Source organism: Drosophila obscura, unplaced genomic scaffold (assembly GCF_018151105.1).
Source record: "Drosophila obscura isolate BZ-5 IFL unplaced genomic scaffold, ASM1815110v1 contig_186, whole genome shotgun sequence".
Classification (NCBI taxonomy): Eukaryota; Metazoa; Arthropoda; class Insecta; order Diptera; family Drosophilidae; genus Drosophila; species Drosophila obscura.
Genome location: NW_024542774.1, coordinates 5598075 through 5617586, shown reverse-complemented (window position 1 = coordinate 5617586; position 19512 = coordinate 5598075). Strand labels below are relative to the sequence as shown.

The window sequence follows — 19512 nt, the reverse complement described above, 5'->3', positions numbered from 1 at the left end:
CCTGCTAAGACCACTTTATGAGGCTGACCATCGGCACAAACATTTATAGGATGACACATTTTTTTGCTCCAGCTGCCTGCTGCTCGGCAAATTTGCGGCTTTGCTTTCTTGTGTCAATTATTTAGCTGCTTTTTCCGCTGCCTGGCTTGGCCTGGACTGGCCTCTGCTGATTTTAATTGAATCTCATATACAAAGCAGCAGCAGAAGTGGAAGTCAAAGCCGCAACAGCAGTTGCAGTTGCACAGGCAGAGGCAGAGGCAGAGACTGAGGAAGATGCAGAAGCAGAAGCAGGCACAGCATCAGGCGACGAGTAGGGCAGCTCTTCGTACTCCTCGCTTTGTGCTCTCGAGTGCGGCATTAGGCTTGGTTGGCCTGTACCCGCTGCTACCGAACGCGAGCTCCAGCATCAGCTCCTCTGGCCCGCTGCTGATGTCGATGTCGATGCCGTTGCTATCAGGCACTTTTATCGCCGGCCACATCTGCACCAAATAAAATAATTGAACGTTTTGCGATAAGCATCACTCGCAGCAGCTTCAGCTCTATGTTGTTGTCCAAAGAAGCGGTCCCAACCATGCGGCAGCATGCCCCAATCCTCTCAGCCCAGCTTGGCCCGGGCTCCTTGCCGGATTCGTGTACAGCAAATGTCATGTTTACAGACCGCACTCAGCCGATTTGTGTCAAAGTTGAGTTTAGTATCTATAAAATTATATAATACACTTCCTGATTTCATTTTTTCCGTAGTTCTCTTTGTTAGCTTTTTTCCTTTTTTTTTTTTGCAATGAAAAATCTAGTTCACTGGCCGCTGCCTCGGGACCGCCACTGTTTGGGTTTCCCTTGTCTTTACAAGCCGCGGCATTGTTTGGCTCTGGCCCTATGCTGGGACTGGGACTGGATTTGGGTCTGCCAATGCCAATGGCAATGGCCATTGTGCTGCGCTCCCTTTTGGCTGAACTTGAGAGGCAAGTTAATGCTGCACTACAGTGGTTCAGTACAGACGGTTACTAAAAGGAATTTCAAGGAATTAAAATCGATAATTGAAGGCTGCAGTAGCAGTTTCCATAGTGGTTCCTTAATTAATTAACGACCCTTGCAACCCTTGAAGTGCAATTGAGGTTCTAATGGAGCAAAGAAGCTTAAAAGCTGCCATTATTTAATTAACTATTATGTACTCAAGTATTATTAAATACTACACTTGCTGGACCAGCTGAGCCATTGCTATACATCAGATTTCTCGCTAACCAAAACCTCAGCATTAACACATGCTCCAGTTTTCGTTTTACATTTCTTAAAATTGCTTTTAAAGTACATGTTCTCCAATATTTGGTATCCCTTTAACGATATGCAGATAAAGTGCTTCTCAGTTAATAAATAACTATCCAAAAGTGGCAGGGAGTGAGAGAAAGAGATGGCTTCAGGGGGAAGAGGACTGTCCTGACCCTGTTGGGTGCTGTTTTGGCCGGTTTGGATTAGCTGTCGTCAAGGCAGTGAGCAGCCGTGGCACGAGCTGATGGCTCTCTCCGATTGCTTCTGCTGCAAATTACTTATGCATTATTATAACTTTGATTCCCGGCTTATAGTGGCAGGGGCAGGGACAGGTTCCACATCAACGGCAGCAGCAACACAACAAGAAGACGCACGCTCATTTATCTTGATGTGGACGCATCCTCTCCCGCCATCTGATGTCGGCCGGGCGCATGCAGCGATTTTTCAACAGCGGCGCGTTATGCTGTCTTCATTGTGGCATTATCTGCAAGCGCGGTTTCTGTTTCTGGTCCTCCTCCTTCTTTGTTCTTCTTTTTGGGGTGCATACGTCAGCGGAGCTGGAACTGATAAGGAAACGCAGCGAAGCTGCTACCATTTCTGCATTGTACGCTAAAATATTTCTCATGTAAGGGCTCCCGACAAGGAGACTCTGATTTGGCCGTCCAATGGGGGTCCCGTCCTACTCCTCGATGCCGCTCCTCCTCCTCCACCTACATTGAGGACCATTTAAAGCACCAAAGGGTAGATCTGAAAAACTGATAACGTTACGTATACGCCTGGCCTGGCTGTCTTCCTGTATTTACCTTTCAGCCGCATCCGAGTACGCGTCCGGGCCTGTGAATTATTTTTTGACAACTCTCTGGTCATCGATTAAGCAGCTTAAGGCTTATCAGCTATGCGGCTGTCGGTTGCTGCCCCAAAAAGGGGAGAAATCAGAAAATCTCGGTGACTGACCCCGCACATAAAGTTAAGCTGTTGGTAAATAAAGTCGCGGCTGGAAGGTTCATGAAATACACAGATAAAGTTCTTAAAAAAAATATATTGATTTTTAAAGATACTTATTTACGCTTGGATATAATATGGGCAAATAATCCGCTGATTGTTTCGAGTACAAGTAAGATCTTCTTGGAATCCTTGGATCCACAACAGCATGAACTTTTTCGAATTCATTCTGTAATAAGATTAATTTTATTTTACTCTTAATGCCACAATGGAACATGAAAATTAAGCAATACTTACACGCCGAGTAACCTTTGGCTACCAGCACCAGCCTCATTCCTTAGTTGTCAGTCGAACGGGGGGGCCCATCTCGATCCAAAGATCTGGTAGAATCAATTAATACAAGCTTCTGCTGGGGGCCGCTTTTTGCCCCGATTCCAGCCAAATGCCAAGTTCAAACGGATTGGCAGGGAGATATGTACATCTACCCATAAGAAACGGAGCTCCCAGCTAAACGATTTATTAATGCAAACTGTCTACGACAGTCTCTGGCATTCGTCTATCGCTGTTCATTTGATTCTTTTTCGTTTGTTTAATTGAAATGAATTCATTAAGCCTTTGATTTGCCTTGCAAATCGATGGCCACGAAGCGGCTGGAAGCTGAAGCTGCTACTGCTACTGCTGCTCCTACTGCTGCTGCTTCACTGCTGTTGCTGATGATGATGATGGCTGTTGCTCTCCTTACCTTTGACGTCTCGACTGGGGTGCGGGTAATGGGGCGCACATCAAAGCGCGGCCAGTTGCTACCAACGTCATGGCCGTGGCTCTGCAATAATTTAAAGCGAATTAAATATACGAAAATTAACTGCAGCAACAGTTGCTCCAGTTCCAATTCCAACTCGGCGGACTCTGCTCTGTTGCAACTGTTGCACGTTTTGCATGTCGGGAAAATTGCTTCATTTGTGTCCGTGCGACTGTCAACAGGGAACATGATAAAGCGAGCGGACATAATGAGTGACAGACTTAGAGGGCTTCACCCTTAAAGAGTTTTTTTTTTTTTGGTATTACTTTGGTAGCAGCAAAGCTGCCACTAACAAGGGAAATTTTTAATTATGGCCCAGTCCCAGCGAGAGCAGTGGAATATATGATACCCTATAAAAGCCTCAAAAATATCAATGCCATTCACTTGAGTTTTCATTAATATATAAAAGTATTTTTCAACGTTTCTCAAGTGCCGAATATGCCCTATTTTGTGGGTGCAAAACATACCAAGTTTTCAATTCCCCAGCAACAACTACATACATATATAGCTGCTGCTGTTGCTGCTGCTGCAGGACCAGGCCAGAGTCAAGAGGCTCGCCGACGCGTTATGGCTACGTGACTGCTCGAAAACTTGGTCCAAGTGTTCTTCTGTTCGAGCGGAAAATTGTTGCACTCCCACCCACGGCCCAAATGGACTCCTTGATGGAATCAAGCTAATGGCACGTGCTTATCGAGCATATCGGGTGACATAATGTCGCCATTGGAGGAGCCACTATCAAAGTAAGGATAAGTGTGCTATAAAAATTGAATTTGCACTTGAGATTGCAGATTGCTGAGCTCTGAATTTATGAGTGGGCAGCCCAAGGCTAAATGCTGGCCAAACAGACTCGAATTATTTAGAGGGCCTGGCAATTATGCAATCGTTTGTGCTGCAAACAAAATAAAGCCAAGGATCCGATGAATAGTTTTTGGCAAGCTGGCAGACAGTTAGATACACAGACAGACAGACGGACAGTCAGACGGACAGAGACCAAGTTGGTCGAGTGGGTTCTGGCGGACTAAAAACTCCAAATCGATATGCAAATAAACGAATGAGGCGTACACACAAATCGCAGAAACGAGCTAAGTTGCCACGCCTCTCCGAACCGCCCTTATCCACTGCTGTCTCGGTTTCTATGGCCAGCAAAAAGCCGTCCTGACCAAATTCGTCGATGGGACCTGCATTCGGTCAGATTCCGATTCCGACTCTGACTCTGTGGATCCATGCTTTGGTGGTCTTCCATGGGTACTTTGTTGTTTGCTGTTGCTGGTGCTGCCGCTGCTGCTGCTGCTTCTGTTGTTGCAATTGCTATTGCTACCAATTGTGCATGCAATTTATTTTAAAGAAATAATTGCTTTGCCGCATGTTGCTTGGATTGTTGTTGCCTTGGTCCGGGTTGGGCTCTGCTACTGCCTGCGATTATGCAAATATTAGTAGTCCGAGTCCGAGTCCGATTCCGAATCCGAGTCCTCATACTCCTCGTGGACTCTGCTGTTTTTGTACGGCATTCCAATATAATAATAAAGAACGGCAAGTGAAAGAGTGGCCGGTGTTTGCATATAATCTAATTTGAATTTGAATATGCCACACACAGTGCCCGGCTCTGTGATCATCCCTTCTCTGCCAGCCAACGCTTTGTGCATACATACATATATCAAATAATTGCCCACGCTATTTCCTTCCGATTCCACCCATCATTTGTACAGAGAGGGGATTCTACAAGAGTCCATATTCATAATGAATATATACAGGTGGGCCCATGTTATTCTATCTCTCTTCGTGGGAAATCGTGGCAGAGCAAAACCTGCGAAAAATAATTTTTTTTAAAAAATAGATAGCATTTATGCATTTCGTTTCTTACCTGTGTGCGGTATTAAATAACCTCTTTTCTGGTCGTTTTGATCTATCTCTAACGCGTAGGTCTTCTAAAATATAAAGTATTTTGGTATAAATGGGATATACACATGCAATTATTAAGTTTCACATACAATTTCCCACTTAAAGAGTGCCCTTCATTTAAAACAAATAATAACAAGTGAAGCCCCATTCCATGCGAGAATCGAGCGTTCACTGTGAATAACTGATTGATATCTATTGCCGAATCTGAAACACAAACTCATATCATTCGAGTACAGTTCCGCGAATCCCTCCAGAGTAACAGCAAACTTTAGTGGCAATTCTCTGAGCCCTGCATCAGCATCAGCATCAACCCGCAACTTTCAGCGAGAACTAAAAATACAAATGCAATTCGTTTACTTTTTGGTGGGTTGGTTAATGAAAGTGCCAGTAAATGGAATTGGCATCACGGTACCCCATTTCCCCACACTCTGCTTGGGTGATTGGGCCAGCTCTTTCATTTCAGTTTTGGCCAGAAGACATGTACACACACACATATGTACATACATATGTATGTATGTGGGTTTTGCAAAAGTTTATCTTATAAAACAACAACAAGCACTTAAGTGTTATATGCCACCGTATTACAAATGCCGAGGCCTCAAAAACTGAGACAGAACAGGCCGGGCCCTGGACTCGATACGATGTGCCGTGTCCCGGCTCCAGTCCCAGTCGCAGTCGGAGTCCCAGAACGCAGCGTAGCATAAATGAAGAAAGCTGATAAGAAGAAAAGGGCAACACAAAGAAGTTGGCGTTGAAGTTGAAGAAGGCGGCAAAGGAGAAATTATTGCGGCCCGCATATATGGGTTTGAGGGCGAATGAGATCCGAAATTGAATGTTGCGTTTGGCGTGGAGGTCGTGGACCAAGTGACAAGCCACGCCAGTCCCCTCCAGTACCCACAGGTGCACCGCAAGCCAATATGGCGGGACCTTGCTCCCAAAATCCGGCCACGTATTTAGCAATCGCCTTTAGCCAAACATTTTGACATGGGTTACAGCGGGCAGTGTAGGTGAAAATGAGGCAAGCCCAATACACAAGAGTGGCCACGGCAAAAAACCCTTTCCACGCCTGGGTGTTACACCTATGTCAGGGCCCTGACATCTGGCGTTAACCACCAGGTCGGAGCGAAATAAAGAAAGTCTCCCTGCTCCAGTCGCAAATCATAACGTATCATATCACATCATATCGGAGTATAATTTTTAATGAGTTGGATTCCCCCAAAATGTTGTATTTCCGTTCATTATTTTCACCAATTCCCGTTTCGTATCTCTGCTGCACGTTTATGCATTCGTTTCTTGTTTCTCTTTTTTGGGTTGAAACTTATCAGGGAAGCGTCATTGTCTGTCTGTCTCTGTCAGAGTGTGTTTGCGATATGCTGCAAAGCACAGGAGAACCGACAGGTTACGCTATAGCGGATGCTCCGATTGAAAAATACCCTGAAAATACCATCCATATGTTCTTTAATTGGTTCCCAACTGGAGTGGTTGAATGCGTCGCGAATTCCATATACTCCTGTAATCTAAGAGAAGAACCCAATTAGAAGTGCCAAAAAATATCAAATTATTCTGTAGTCTGCCCTCTGGCATTACTGGAACCGAAATGTCAGTGGTGGAAGATGGTGCAGGTCTCCAATTAGCAGCTGCGGCAAGTGCCATGCAAAAATGTGTGCTCCGCGTCGCTCGTTTGACCAGTTAGAGTTTCTCTCCATACCGTCCAGCGGCTCCAACTTCCGTCACATAATAAATTCATAACAAATCAGGCACACACATTCACGTGCAGCATTCTGCTCAAAACACGCGACATTATAATGCCACATTATGTTGCCGGTGCGTGAAAGAACCGTACATCAGAGCATCGTAGCAACAATAAATCAAAAATCCACAAACATTGGCCCCTAACACACACACACACACACACTCACATGCACATGTCTGTACACATGCTTGTTTATGTCCACCATCCATGCAATGTTGTGCCCAGTCTCTGCCAAGGTGAGACAAAAGGAAGCACTGAAATGTAACTGACTATTATTGCAAAATCGTTCTTTGGCCATGCTTTACCTTAAATTAGTATACCTTGCTTTCCAAGTCTCATCCTCCAGTTCTCCCTCCCGAAGGATCGCACATAACCACAAACATATGTACATATGTATGTACGTGGAATTCGCAAAATTATTACACTTGACATGATTGAATATGCCGCTGAGTACCAGTTGCGACCACAGCTTACTCGGCGTCCGTCCGCAGGTGCCCAGAAAGTGGCTCTTCATGCTCCATCCGACAGTGAAACATTCGCCGCGTCCCGTGGTTCTGCTGCGCCGCTGTTGCTGTTGCGACTGGACATACATAGTTTTTCGCTGTCCCTGTGGACAATTCCCGTTTCTCACTTGTATGTAGTATGTAGTCGGCTGACATGCCGCATAAATGTAAGTGAATTCAATGTTGTTTTAGTGGCTCTTTACACTGTTCGCAATTTTGGCGGCAAACTGACCGCAGAAAAGTTTTGCGAGCAAAATCAGGGATGATACAAAAACCGATAAGAAATTTTGGCGGTGAAAAATTAAATACCGATTAGTTGACAGTTGGCACAGCTGACTGAGCAATGCGAGCTGGTCACACTCTGCTATATTGCACTTTTTTCCAGCAATTTTTCGGATCTGAGCAATATGTGTCATATTTGTGTAGAATGTATTTGTTTTGTACATTTTAGCCAGTTCGGGACATTTACAAATTCCCTGGCTAACCTCTGGCGGAGTCCACTCTTCAAAATTTAACATCAGTATTTATATTAGGCATCAACAGGTGAGTTTCTAATAGTATTCCTGATGATCGTTGCACAAAAACCTTACTGTCCTTCAAGAGCTGGACTCCTACCATGTGGTTTAGCTGGAACAACACGGAGCAGAGCGCTGTCGTGAGCCAGGGCTACCAGGTGCTGGCCGAATACCATCTGATCGAACAGGAGCAGCTAAGGAACATATACGCCATACCCAGCTATGCCAGTGCACTGCATTGGTACGGAGTTATCTTCATACACAGTGGATTCTATGCGGAGAGCATGTTCCGCTTCTCCATAATGCTGCCGGACAACTTTCCGAACGTTACCAGCCTGCCCACGGTCATCTTTACAACGGCGTGCTACCATCCACACATTCGCCCGCAGACTCAAAGCCTGGACCTGGCGCCCTTCTTCACGGAGTGGAGCAAGAATCACCACCACATCTGGCACCTGCTCAAGTATATTCAGGCCATCTTCGCCGATCCGGACAGCAGCATCTGCACCAGTCTTACTCCCTCCGGTGACAGAGTGTACATGGAGGAAGCGTACAACATGGAAGCCTTGACTATGCTCTCCACTGACCGAGTTGCGTTCATCAAAAAGGTGCAACAACTGGCTTCATTCACCAGGGAACATATGTACGACCTGCCAACATCCAATGATCCGCACTATATAGTCGTTGAACCGTTTTGTTCGGAGCGGCATGAGAAGATTATGGAGCAGCTGAAGAGTCCCAGCTGGAAAGAGGCGACCTCCATGGACACTTACCCACCGGCTGAATGTTTGGCGAGCATCGACACATCCAGTCAAATGGATGAAGAGGAGGCCATTCAGTGGGCCAAAACTATCCGCTAAGAATGCTCGGAAGCTGGAGCAGGAGGGGAATGGATGCACAGTCGCCGCTGCCATACAGTAGCCTCATAAAAAAACAAAATAAACAAATTAAACGAGTATGTACTCAGAGTAATTGTCAAGTATCGGTAGCACACACATCGATATTCAATTGACTCCTCACTACTGCAATCGATAGCTGAATGAATGGCAATCAGTCGGTGTGCTAATTTGGCTGCGCAATTAGTTTTTTTTTTTTCAAGTTTCGTGTGTTTTTTTGTGTTTGCAAATATTTAAACAATGACCGTGCTAAATATTAGGTAAGTGGTAGAGCTTTAACGCAAATTGTACTCGATTTAAACTAGAGGGAAACAAATTATGGAAAAAGCCCGCAATTTTCTGTTTCTACAAGCCAAATTTTGTTCCAACTTGTGTTTCTCGCAGTGCAAAAGAGCTGCCGGTGCTTGGGGACAGGACAGAATATGTACGTGTGCGTTTCTCCTGTTTCCCCCCTGTTGCACAACCAGTAATGATGTTAATAATGTCATCTTTCACGTGCAATAATCAAAATAATAATAATTATGACTCGTCGCGCGTCGGCAAAGTGAAATGCATTCGTAGTGGCTCTCTCCGGCCCCGAACCACCCTCCTTGCCCCTTAAAAGCAGGCGCTCCTGCACGCACGGGTCGGGCCCCTCTCCAATCCATTTCCATATCCAGTGCCTTCCTTTTGCATGCCGACACTGCGGCCCGGTTCCAAGGGTGACGTCGTCGTCGTCAGTTGGCGCAAAATATACCAAAGTGACAATTTGATTTATCACTGCACTTTGCCTTTGCTGTGCACCGTCCTCCGTGGCCATGCGAGCCGGTTCCACTGTTTCCCCTGCTCCCCTCATGGCCGAAAATTGTTCACGAAATTATGGATGCGATGTTTGGTAGCCACATTTTGGTCCATTTCGTTGGCGGGACTCTTGAGTGGGCGACTTGAACTTTTTTTTCGAACTAATTGTCTGGGAATCTGGCATTCTAGGCACATATGCGATTGCTTTTCCGTTTAGTGGGGAAGCAGTGGAAAAGCAGTGGAAAAGCAGTGGGAAGCAGTGGGAAAGCAGTGCTCAAAGTGAATGATTATGGCGGGTCAGTGCCGCATTTTTGGTAAAATGCGCGGAAACTTCACATCAAAATATGAATTTATCCAGTCTATTCCCGTTTATGGTTGATCTCAAGGGACTAATGTACTTGTTCCCAAGTATAAACGGGATATAGATGACCGATCTTTAAGTACATTGAAGATTTATCACATGGCTATTTATAGTATCCTAATGCTTGCTCGGTAAAACTGAGCAAACAACAAGCTAAATGGTAAATTTACTGCTTCCCATTTGCATATTGTTCCATATCGAAATAAACTGGCGTCCGGTTGAGGACCAGGACCCGCCCAGTTCCAGAATAAACATAGTCCGTTTATTTGGTAGGCGTTGCGCCAAAAATAAAGACACATTTGTAAGCACAACACAGAGAAACACCAAGAGCAACAGCATACAGCAACGGCAACGGCAACGACAACGACAACGACAACATTACCAATTAAGTTGTAATAAATTTAAGCGGAGTTTGCGTGGGCTGGTGGATGTTGTTGGTTGGTCATGGAGCGGCCAGCTGAATGTTAATGTTAATGGTTTCAGCTTCAATTAAAAGCACATAAAGAACTGTTGCCAGACGGTTGACAAAGTATGAAACTTCCATTGTATTGAACTGTGTTTTGTCTGGCTTATTTCGGGGTCGGTCCCTGGTGGAATCTGGCATCGACCGATCGGAGTCGTTGGCGGAGTCGGAGCACATCCCCTGCTGCTGCAGTTATCAACAGCCATCAAAACAATTGCCACCATCGGGTGGCGGATGCGACAATGATCGGGTACGGTGCAGAGGGGAGATGGGATGACGATGTGGCTGGTTGGTGGTTTGGTGTGGCGGCGGCGGTGGTGGCGGTGGCGGTGGTTGTGGTGCTGCTGGATTCGTTAGCTTCGCATTCGATTGTCTGACAAGTTGGCGGCGGGCTAACTAAACTAAAACGCCAAAGCCGAAACGTATTCAAGTTCAATTGCGCCAACAGGTAAAGCGGACAGAAACGACACTCTTCACAGTGGTGTTAAATGATGATTATTTGGCGAATTTGTTGAGGTAGACGTTGTAGTAGGAGTATTTCAGATATCTGAACCACTGTGCCGTGCCGCCTGTGGGGCAGACCAGATTGAACTAAAGCTCGGCAGCTCGAATCTCTGGCAGCAGCAGCAGCAATTCGATTTCCTTCGAAAACCGCTAGAGACTGCTCCGCCAGCCGCCTGCTTCTGCTTAGCATTTGCCTGCCTGGGTGCTGGCTGAGGCTGAGGCTCAGGCTCAGGCTCGGGCTCTCTTGCTGGATTACTGGATGGGCTGGCAAAGACACAGATTGGTATTTATATGCAAGTTCATGGCTTGGCCGAAGCGCGCACACACATCATCATCGATTATAATCGAAATGGGATTGTAAATCAAATCGCATTGAATGGTAGTGACTTTAAAATGGGCTTCATTATCGCCGGTGCCCCAGCCAGCCAGCCAGGCAGCCAGCCAGCCAGCCAGCCAGCGGACACATCCTGACGGTGAAGTCGACTTTGTCGCTCCAGCTATTGTCGGCATTTCGCGTTCGCGGTGGCAACAACCGCCGGGTCTCAGTCTCCGTCTCCATCTCCGTCTCCGTTTGCGTCGCAGTCTTCGCTGCTGCCGCTGAAGTGACATTCAATGCCATAATTTATGAGTTTATCTTTTTCGCGCCGCCAAATCGTACGCTAAATGCTGTCTGCCCCGGCCGGGACCTGGACCATATTGTCTGGGCCGGCATAGCCAGGGCATATGCAAACAAACGGCAAACAAACGAAACGTGCGCATATTTTATGGCACTGCGAACTGTACTGCTTGGTATACATACATATATCTGCCTCAGCGCACTCTCTCGCTCCTCTTTCGCGTCGTAGTCATCGTCGTCGTTGGAGCCGCCACCGACACTGCCACCGCCGCTGTCGTTGTCGATCGTTTAATGTCGAGCAATTAAAATTGGAGTTTTCTCGTGGAGCTGAGTGTGGTGGAGTGTAGCTGGCTGGCATACCCTTGGTATTTGGTATGTGCTGCATTTTATGAGTTATGGGCCTCGTTGTCGGCGGCCCTGCATAGCTTTTTGTGCTGTCAATTTGGTCGGCAGCCATTAGATACGATACATGGGGGATACTCGTACGTACATACAGCCAATTGTCAGAGTGTTTGGCATTGTCAAAAAAAAAAAAAATACTTGTATGAAGAACCCCGGTTTGGGGTTACATTTTTCATTGCTAGTTCCAGAAATATGGTAATTGGGAAATAAGTTCAGTCTTTTTTTTTGCATCGAAGAATCTCTAAAATATTCGTACATAACAAATGGAAATATTAAACTCAAATATATGATAAATACAAGGCGAGAATTAGGCTTTTCTCTCTTTAAAAATTTCGATTTATGCATTGAACTAGTAGAACTAGTAGAACTAGTCTCTAGTAGTATGTATTGTGCTCTCCATTTTACCAATTCACTTACTAATTCTTTATTTTATATTTTGAACAACCCTTGGCCCATGCTCATCCGTGCCATAAAAAAAACATTCCATAATCCTCGTTTTCCGTACCTTTCTATCATTTAGAGCACACAAAGGCCAGAGAGCCCACTCTAAACATCACATTTCCTGTGAGCGCGCGCCTCTCCCCACATTCCTGCAAAACGTTGTGAGTGCACTCCAATCTTGGAGCAGCAGCACCATGGCCATGGCCATGGCCATGCCCATAGCTATCCGCTCAAGTGGAAAGGTAACTAACTAACCTGATGCCTACTTCTTTTCAATTTCAACGCACTCTGATGGGATACGGACTGGATACGGGGCAGAGGCAGAGGCAATGGGGAAATGGCCATGTAATCACAGCTCCTAATTCTGAACCGTTTTTCATGGCCGAAATGCGAACCGGTTGGCCAAGTTTAACTAATACATCATTATGCTGGCATGTTGCTGTTGTTGCATGTTGCAGTTTTGTGTTGCTGGTGTTGCAGCGCTTCGTCGTACTTCTCGTAATAATCAATTACGCGTCAGGCACGATCTGGGCGCAAAAAAAAAAGAGCGCGCGATCTTCGCATGCCATGCCGCTCAATCATCATCAGCATCATCATCAGCATACCCACCATCATCATGATGATGATGATGATGATGTTCGTGGAGCTGAACAGCTCTCCCAGCTTGAGCTATTTTCATACCCTTTCTAAGGTGAATTACGATTGTTTTTAGCACAAAGTCTCAGTCTTAGACTACACTTGTGACAAATACTTGTGATCTTTGTGCTGCACACATTATACAATTTTGGAGCCCTCGAAGATCGATTCTCTATATCAATCTCATCCAGCTGTCAGGGGAAGAGCATCCAAGGATTCGGCCATAGGAGCTTGCCTTCCATTGCTTGTTCCATTGCTTTTCGGCGTGCAACTCATGCACCAATAATAAATTACGAAACAAAACTCTAAGAACAGGTTCAATTACATTTAACAAGAGCGACGGACGGACGGCCAAAACAGCTGATTTGTGGTTAGCAAACGGAGGGGCAAACGATTGAAGAGGGGCGTGGAGACTGGAGAGGGAAAGGATGGGGCTGGGGCAGAGACAGAGACAGAGGCAGTCGCTAGGCGGCTGATGGCAAATTAAATAGATTTACGCTGGTAAAGTGTTGCTGATTGGGATAATCAACGCGCTTGCAGAAACTGTTGTTGCAGCCCCATGTTGCAGCCTGTGCTGTCAAGGCATTATTACCGGGTTCTGAAGCTGCTGCTGTTGCTGCTGCTGGCTGCTCTTGTATGCGGTTATTGCTGCCGCTCGCCAACTAGTAGCTCCGACTAGGCTCTACACCCAATTTTCGAATACGAATTTGCATGGCAGCACACACATTGACACACTGAACGTGTTGCCAAGTAGCCTTTGTTGTTGGTATTGCATTTCCGGTGCCGTTGAAATACGCGTCCGGTGTTAATAAAATTGCTGACGCTGGCTCAAGTGTTGCCCCCAGCACCAGTACCAGTACCAACAACAACATTTTGCCCCGTGCGCCTCTACCACTGCCTGTGCAGGTCCTCCGCCTGTTGATATCACCCGCAGCGTAAATCTTCTGGATTAATCCAATTTAACACTCTATGCTGCACTGCGCTTTGGCCATGTTGCAGAAGCTATGGAAAGTACAAAAGCAAGCGGCAGCCATAGCAGCCTTTTACACTGGGCAAAACTTCATTGTGAAACTTTTCAATATTTACGGCCAAAATATTCCCACAACTTGCATACTTTCCTTTGTTTTCTTTCAGTGCATTGGGGCGGGTGGGGTCACCTTTTTCATGGCAATCTCTTTGTGACTCTGTTAGCCGGCTACCTTTGGCCACACACACACACACATCACAGCCTCCGTGCGTCCTCGCCTTTATTTTAAGCCATACCTTCCCATCCAACACCACCCCCTACACAACGAAGCCCTGCACCTGACCAACCACCCAGCACCACCCCCCTCTACAATGCAGTCTCTGCCTTATTTTTCGTGCTTTTTGAGAGCGTACAAAATGTAATACTCTTGTGGTCACATGTGTTGCGCTCTCGCTTCTATTTTTTTCCCGAAACAGCTTGCGCCTCTTCCCCTTCCCCTGCCACTTCCCCTTCCCCAACCTCTTCAGTCTGTTGCTCTTTTTTCTTGCGGCTTGAGTTTCTTTTTAATTTCGTCTTCTTTTTTTTTAATTTTTTTATTTTGTATTCCGTGGCAAAGCGCGCGAATTTAATTAAAATATGCAAATCGCTTTGTGGCATTTTGATCAAGTGTTGAGTGTGCTCTCTGGCGCAGTCACACTGCCATTCCATAGGAGTTCCTTTGGCTCCACGTCCTCCCTCACTTGCTCGCACATCCGCCAGGTTATCCAGTACACCAGCTTAAGCCACAGAGACACGAGGTGGAGTGTTTCCTCTTGTCTGTGGCACCAATTAATTTTTTTTTTTTGGGAACTCTTTCGACTTTTTCGATAAAAACAGAAGATAAGAACAGAAGTTGAGCCGAGATTTCACTGAGGGGCAGTGAAACGACGGTGGGGAACAACCGCGTCTTGGTGGGTAGGGAGAGGGAGTTTCCAGTGGGTTGCCAGTGGAAATTAAATTTATTGCACATTTTATTCTCTTTGATGTTCGTTTGTTAACAAAATTGTTTCAAACCGGGTGGGGGATAGGGATTAGGGTGATGGACGCGGATTAGCCAAGGCATTAACCAAAACAGAGCGAAAAGGAAACATTGTGATGTGGCGTAACTGTTGCACTTCATCAATTTGGTGCTGTTGCTTCTTGGTCTTCTTCTCTTCTTCTCTTTTGTCGTATTCATTCGCCTAGACTGCGCTGTTCTTGGACTTCTGTTTAAGCCTTCCTCTTGGACTGTTCTGATTCATTTGCATTTCAACAGAACACAGAGGGAGAGAGATAGAGAGAGAGAGGGAGAGAGGGAGAGAGAGAGAGACAGAGAGTAAGGGCCATGCTTGGGGACAAAAAAAAGCAGTGCGGAGCGTAGCAAAAAGGTCGCGTAATTTGGTTGCCTAGCACTGGGTGCTGTCCTCTCCTTCTGTCTCTCTCTCTCTCTCTGTTTTCAGTTTCTCAACTGTACCCTTCCCTGCCTTCCTTCCGTCCTTTTGGCCTTGCTGCTGCTCATTGCCTCTATTTGCCAGTCATTGTGCGCTCTGTGCACTTTTTAATTTGGTCTAATTAAGCCAGCGAGAGAATGTGTACGCGGATCAAAATCAAATAAACGAGAAAAATTATTTAGTTGCCACGACAAAGCAGCAAATTTAGCATTTCCACAACAAAGTTAACTTCATGAAAATTAAGTAAACCAAAAACAGAAGGGACAAAAGCAGATGCCAAGTGAAAATGTGGTCTGCGTAGTACATACAATGTGTGCCATGAGAGATGTTTTTCTCTTATTAGCAGCCAAACCGTACAGATAAGGGATAAGGGATCAATGCCAATTCCATTTCCCATCATTGCATCCACATTGTCTTTCAATATCCAGCCAAATGTTTATATTATATCCGTTCCATCTACACTTCATCATACTCCAAAGCCTGCGACAACACCTGTGAAGACTTTGAGCAGGTCTTAGCCTCGAAGCATCCAAGTACCAGCAGGATTCAAACGCCGCCCCCCTACGATATTGTGACAATGTGAGCCAAATTGTAGATGTGCAAAACACTGCTACTGCCACTGTGGAAAGTGGCAGCCAGCAGATGTCTGCCCCACAAAAATACGGAAGTTGCACGCGAAGTGGGGGGTAAAGGAACTACAAAACGAGAACCAAATGCCAACAAATAGTGCCAAGAAAAGTGAGTGGAGCGGGGAGGGGTAATGTTTAAAATTTAAATTTCTTGGAGGTGGTTTATTTTTTTTTTCCAGGAATATTTCTGCAATGGGTAAATGCTACCAGGATATTTTGCATTGGTAATTTGGCGTCATTTTCAGATAGTTGACACATGCTACAAGGGATGGTGTGTCTGTCGTGTGTGTGTGTATGGTCTGACCCACTTTCACCTACCCCCTCTCTGTCACTGTCACTGCCACTGCCACTGCCACTGCTCACCCCCTTCTCAAATGTTAAGCAACAAAGCTTCGGCTTGGACAGAACACACACAAAACTTGGCCATCGACAAACAGAAATATCCTTGCAACTTAAGCCATTGGCCATTGGCTGTCCGCAACACGGACAGGTACTGCCGAGCAGGACATGGTCATTCGGTGGATTGTACTCACTCTTAAGGGTTTCCTTCCTGCTGGCCGCATTTTTCCCCAAGAGAGGCATCTACTGCCACACGAGATGTGTGGCAGATCTCTGAGGAATGTTGCTGCTGTAAAGCTTCTAATCAATTTTTGAACTGCCTGAATTTCCAACTCAAGTTTTCCATTTTTCCCCTCTGACCCGATTCTTTTTTTGTTTTCACTTTACTTCAATTCTCTTTCTCTTACTGTTTCCCCCTGTATTTTCCTGTATTTTCCCTTTGCTGTGGTTTACCATTCTAAAATTCGAGCACTTATCGTCGGGTATGGGGCTGGGGGAAGAAGGAAGGGTATTGTCAGGTGCAGAAACGAATGTGTGCTGTCTTTGTAACTTTGGTAGTTGTCATGTACAAAAATGTCCAACAAGCCCACTTTTATTTACCTTTACATTTGGCTCCTCTGCCTCTGCCTCTTGGCTCCTGTCTCTTGTCTGCTGTTTCCTGCCAAATGCGTTGAATTGGATCATCTCGGTTGAGTTGCCACTGTGTCAACGCTCCCGATGTGCCCTGCCCCAACGCACTTTATATAATCGAAAATTCCTTTAATTGAATGCAGCTCTCGGTTTCGGTCTCGGTCTCCTTTTCTCTCGTCCTCGTCCTCTTCCTCGCCCTCGTCCCATGTGCAAATATTTAAGCTTCAATTTAAATTCCGTGTATCTGATTTTTATTTCGTCAGAATGGACATTCAGATGGAGATGAAGCTGCTGCAGATGGACATGAATTAAGACTCTGTGATTGTGTGTGGTCAGGGTTTTAGATAGTAGAATGTGGTGCGGTGCTCCACATAGTAAAACTTTTGTTGTGTTCGCCTTCGGTTTCAATTTCGTTTATAGTTGGGTCAATAGTTCAGTCGGAGACTTGGCCAATTAAACTGGCCAAAAAGTGCCGCGCCATCAAATTACATTTTTGTGAATAGTAAACAAACTTCCCAAGACTGGAATGCTAACCAATCATCTTCAGGCGTTCTTAATTGTATTTCAATAAATAAAATATTTGCATTTTACCGAATTTTATCTGACTTTAATATTTATCGAGATGGAAAGTTAAGCAAAGAACAAAGCCCAGACATTGGGATACCCACTTTAGAAATGTTTTCTTTTTCATTAGAGAACAGGCTTTGAAAAGGGGTCGTTTATAGCAATAACTGGATGTAATCCAACAATCGTATGGTCCATAGAAAGTTGATAGTAAGCACAATATACCTTTATAATCCACGAGTACTTGGTACCAAAACGAGGATGTTAAATCAAATAACTTTTTGTGTTATTTTTGATTTTTGATTTTTCAATTGTCTTTCGTATCGCAAACAGAAAAATTCTTGTGAAAATGCTAGAAATTACTTAAATCAACAATTTGTTATGAATAATTCAGAATGCGGCAGACTCTGAATATTGAATGGTGATTGCATGTGTGGTGGCTGCAGCCGCAGAGTGAACTAAATGATATATTTATACATGTATGAATGTATGTTTGTATACCCAATGTGTACCTCAAATCCCAAGTTAAACCAAAACCAAACCCACACACACACAAATTGTACGGGCCAAGGTTGGCCTTAAAAATCAATTAAAGTGTTCGAATGCAAACCCAAAACCGCAACAAAATCAAATAAAATGGGACGCAATTTATTGAAAGTTGCAACAAAAGTCTGTCAGATATAATTTAAGGTCAATTGAAACGATACATAGCGTTCCGTTCGATCTTAGCAGGGGGCCAAAATGCAATTAACCAGAAGTCATACATCCATATGTACATACATATGTATGTAGTATGTGCAATGTACTTCAGATTGAATTGCGCTGATAAGCCACAGCATATAGTAATTAATTAAGCCAAAATCAAAGCCCACACCGGAGGCAATGCATTTATGAAACGGTTCAAACCGCGAGATGGTTGGAAAATGTTAGAATTAATTGCGGTAGAAATGTTGTCTCTCTGACTGTCTGTCTGTCTGCCTGTTGGGAGGAGGCTGAAATTGAGAAGCTGGAAAATCAATTTGCGGCTAAACAAACATGCATCAATGTCTCTCTCTCTCTCTCTTCGTCTCTCTGTCCGTCTGTCTATCCCGTCCATTTGTTTGGTTTGTTCTGGCAGCCTGACAGCCGCCGGCCAACTGGAATGCTCCGACTGCTCATTTCTGGTAAGATAAGAACGCTGTAGATTTCTGCCAGAGATCTTTTGGGTTAGAACAAGCTACAACGGGCTACAAGCGCCAATTAGAAAGAGCTGGAAAAATATTTCACTCATTTTCGTTTGTCAAAGCAAAAGACTGGTTCTCCTCTCTGTTCCCCTTCGGGTTCTTGGGTTCCAGTGTTTCTCCGTTTCTCTGATTACAGTCAACAGCCCAGCGTTCGCTAGCGACATTGAGAATGAGGAGATGTCTTTGCTGTGTCTCTGTCTCTGTCTGTGTGCCTGTGTGTGTGTTTGTTGCACAACAAGATCATAGATAATAATATTAAATTGGTTAAATGCCGTCTTGGATTACCCAAACCCAGAGACATGTCCAGAATGCGACTCCGATTCCGATTCCGGGACAAGCGACGACCACCCTGAGGGAGAGAGAGACACACAGAACCGAAGAGGCGGAACGGAACGGGGAAGAGCGAGAAGGAGAGAGGGAGAGCTCTCTGATCTGATCTGAACTGCATTTTTGGTATTGATATTATATTTTTATGGGTAAAATCAAGATGATTTTTCTTGGTAATTAATACCTAAAGTTCATGATGTTTTTTTTCGGTTCGTTTCCTAGCTAGCGATAAGTAATCGCAGTCGTTGCTCTGTTCTGACATTATTGAATTACCTGACGACATTTGATTAATTTGCATACGACAACAAACTCGTGATCTAAATTATTTCTAGCTCTGCTGCTGCTGCCTCTGCTGCTGCTGCTCCTGCTGCCTGCAGTGAAACGGTGGGACCGCAGCAAGAGCGAGCGAGAGATGGAGAGTGATCTTAACGTTCTCTACGTTCTGGTCCTGCCTTTTATGGCGTATTGTAAAATGTTAAATGCTTTGGGGATTGGGAATCGGGATCTGTGTGGCGTGATTGAAGGAAAAGGGCATGTTTCCCACCCACCCCCTACCGGCGAGACGCTGACAAGGCGCCCGCCTAATGAGCT

At 45.2% G+C, this 19512-nt stretch overlaps 2 protein-coding genes and 1 long non-coding RNA gene across 6 annotated transcripts; 1 reads left to right on the top strand and 2 right to left on the bottom strand.

Moving 5' to 3' along the window:
* Nucleotides 1–1174: 1174 nt before the first annotated feature.
* Nucleotides 1175–4802, bottom strand: LOC111079525. Of its 2 annotated transcripts, none has more exons than XR_005967760.1 (4): nucleotides 3472–4802; nucleotides 2503–3028; nucleotides 2067–2434; nucleotides 1175–2010 (listed from the first exon to the last, which is right to left on the bottom strand). It is a non-coding gene; the product is annotated as an uncharacterized LOC111079525 (long non-coding RNA). The 2 variants fall into 2 exon arrangements; XR_005967761.1 differs by having other exon boundaries at nucleotides 4067–4802.
* A 196-nt stretch (nucleotides 4803–4998) lies between these two features.
* LOC121404156 lies at nucleotides 4999–7479 on the bottom strand. 3 transcript variants are annotated; one of them, XM_041593275.1, is made up of 3 exons: nucleotides 6977–7476; nucleotides 6823–6910; nucleotides 4999–6420 (listed from the first exon to the last, which is right to left on the bottom strand). In XM_041593275.1, the coding sequence occupies exons 1-3, from the start codon at nucleotides 7246–7248 to the stop codon at nucleotides 6256–6258; spliced, it is 525 nt and encodes a 174-aa protein (XP_041449209.1). In that variant the 5' UTR covers nucleotides 7249–7476; the 3' UTR covers nucleotides 4999–6255. The 3 variants fall into 3 exon arrangements, 2 of the variants coding, with proteins under 2 accessions (XP_041449209.1, XP_041449210.1); XM_041593276.1 differs by having other exon boundaries at nucleotides 4999–5233; XR_005967756.1 differs by lacking the exon at nucleotides 6823–6910 and having other exon boundaries at nucleotides 6962–7479.
* A 99-nt stretch (nucleotides 7480–7578) lies between these two features.
* LOC111079524 (protein crossbronx-like) lies at nucleotides 7579–8630 on the top strand. Its single transcript, XM_022374730.2, has 2 exons — nucleotides 7579–7702; nucleotides 7761–8630. The coding sequence occupies exon 2, from the start codon at nucleotides 7776–7778 to the stop codon at nucleotides 8532–8534; it is 759 nt and encodes a 252-aa protein (XP_022230422.2). The 5' UTR covers nucleotides 7579–7702; nucleotides 7761–7775; the 3' UTR covers nucleotides 8535–8630.
* The last annotated feature ends 10882 nt before the right edge of the window (nucleotides 8631–19512 follow it).

What these genes read in the sequence shown, in the direction of transcription:
- LOC111079524 (XM_022374730.2), top strand. Translation starts at nt 7,776, where the DNA reads ATGTGGTTTAGCTGGAACAACACGGAGCAGAGCGCTGTCGTGAGCCAG.
- LOC121404156 (XM_041593275.1), bottom strand. Translation starts at nt 7,248, where the DNA reads ATGTATGTCCAGTCGCAACAGCAACAGCGGCGCAGCAGAACCACGGGA. An exon ending in GATGAGACTTGGAAAGCAAG is followed by an intron (nt 6,911 to 6,976) that starts GTATACTAATTT and finishes GTTACATTTCAG; the next exon opens with TGCTTCCTTTTGTCTCACCT. An exon ending in ATGTGTACAGACATGTGCAT is followed by an intron (nt 6,421 to 6,822) that starts GTGAGTGTGTGT and finishes TTCTTCTCTTAG; the next exon opens with ATTACAGGAGTATATGGAAT.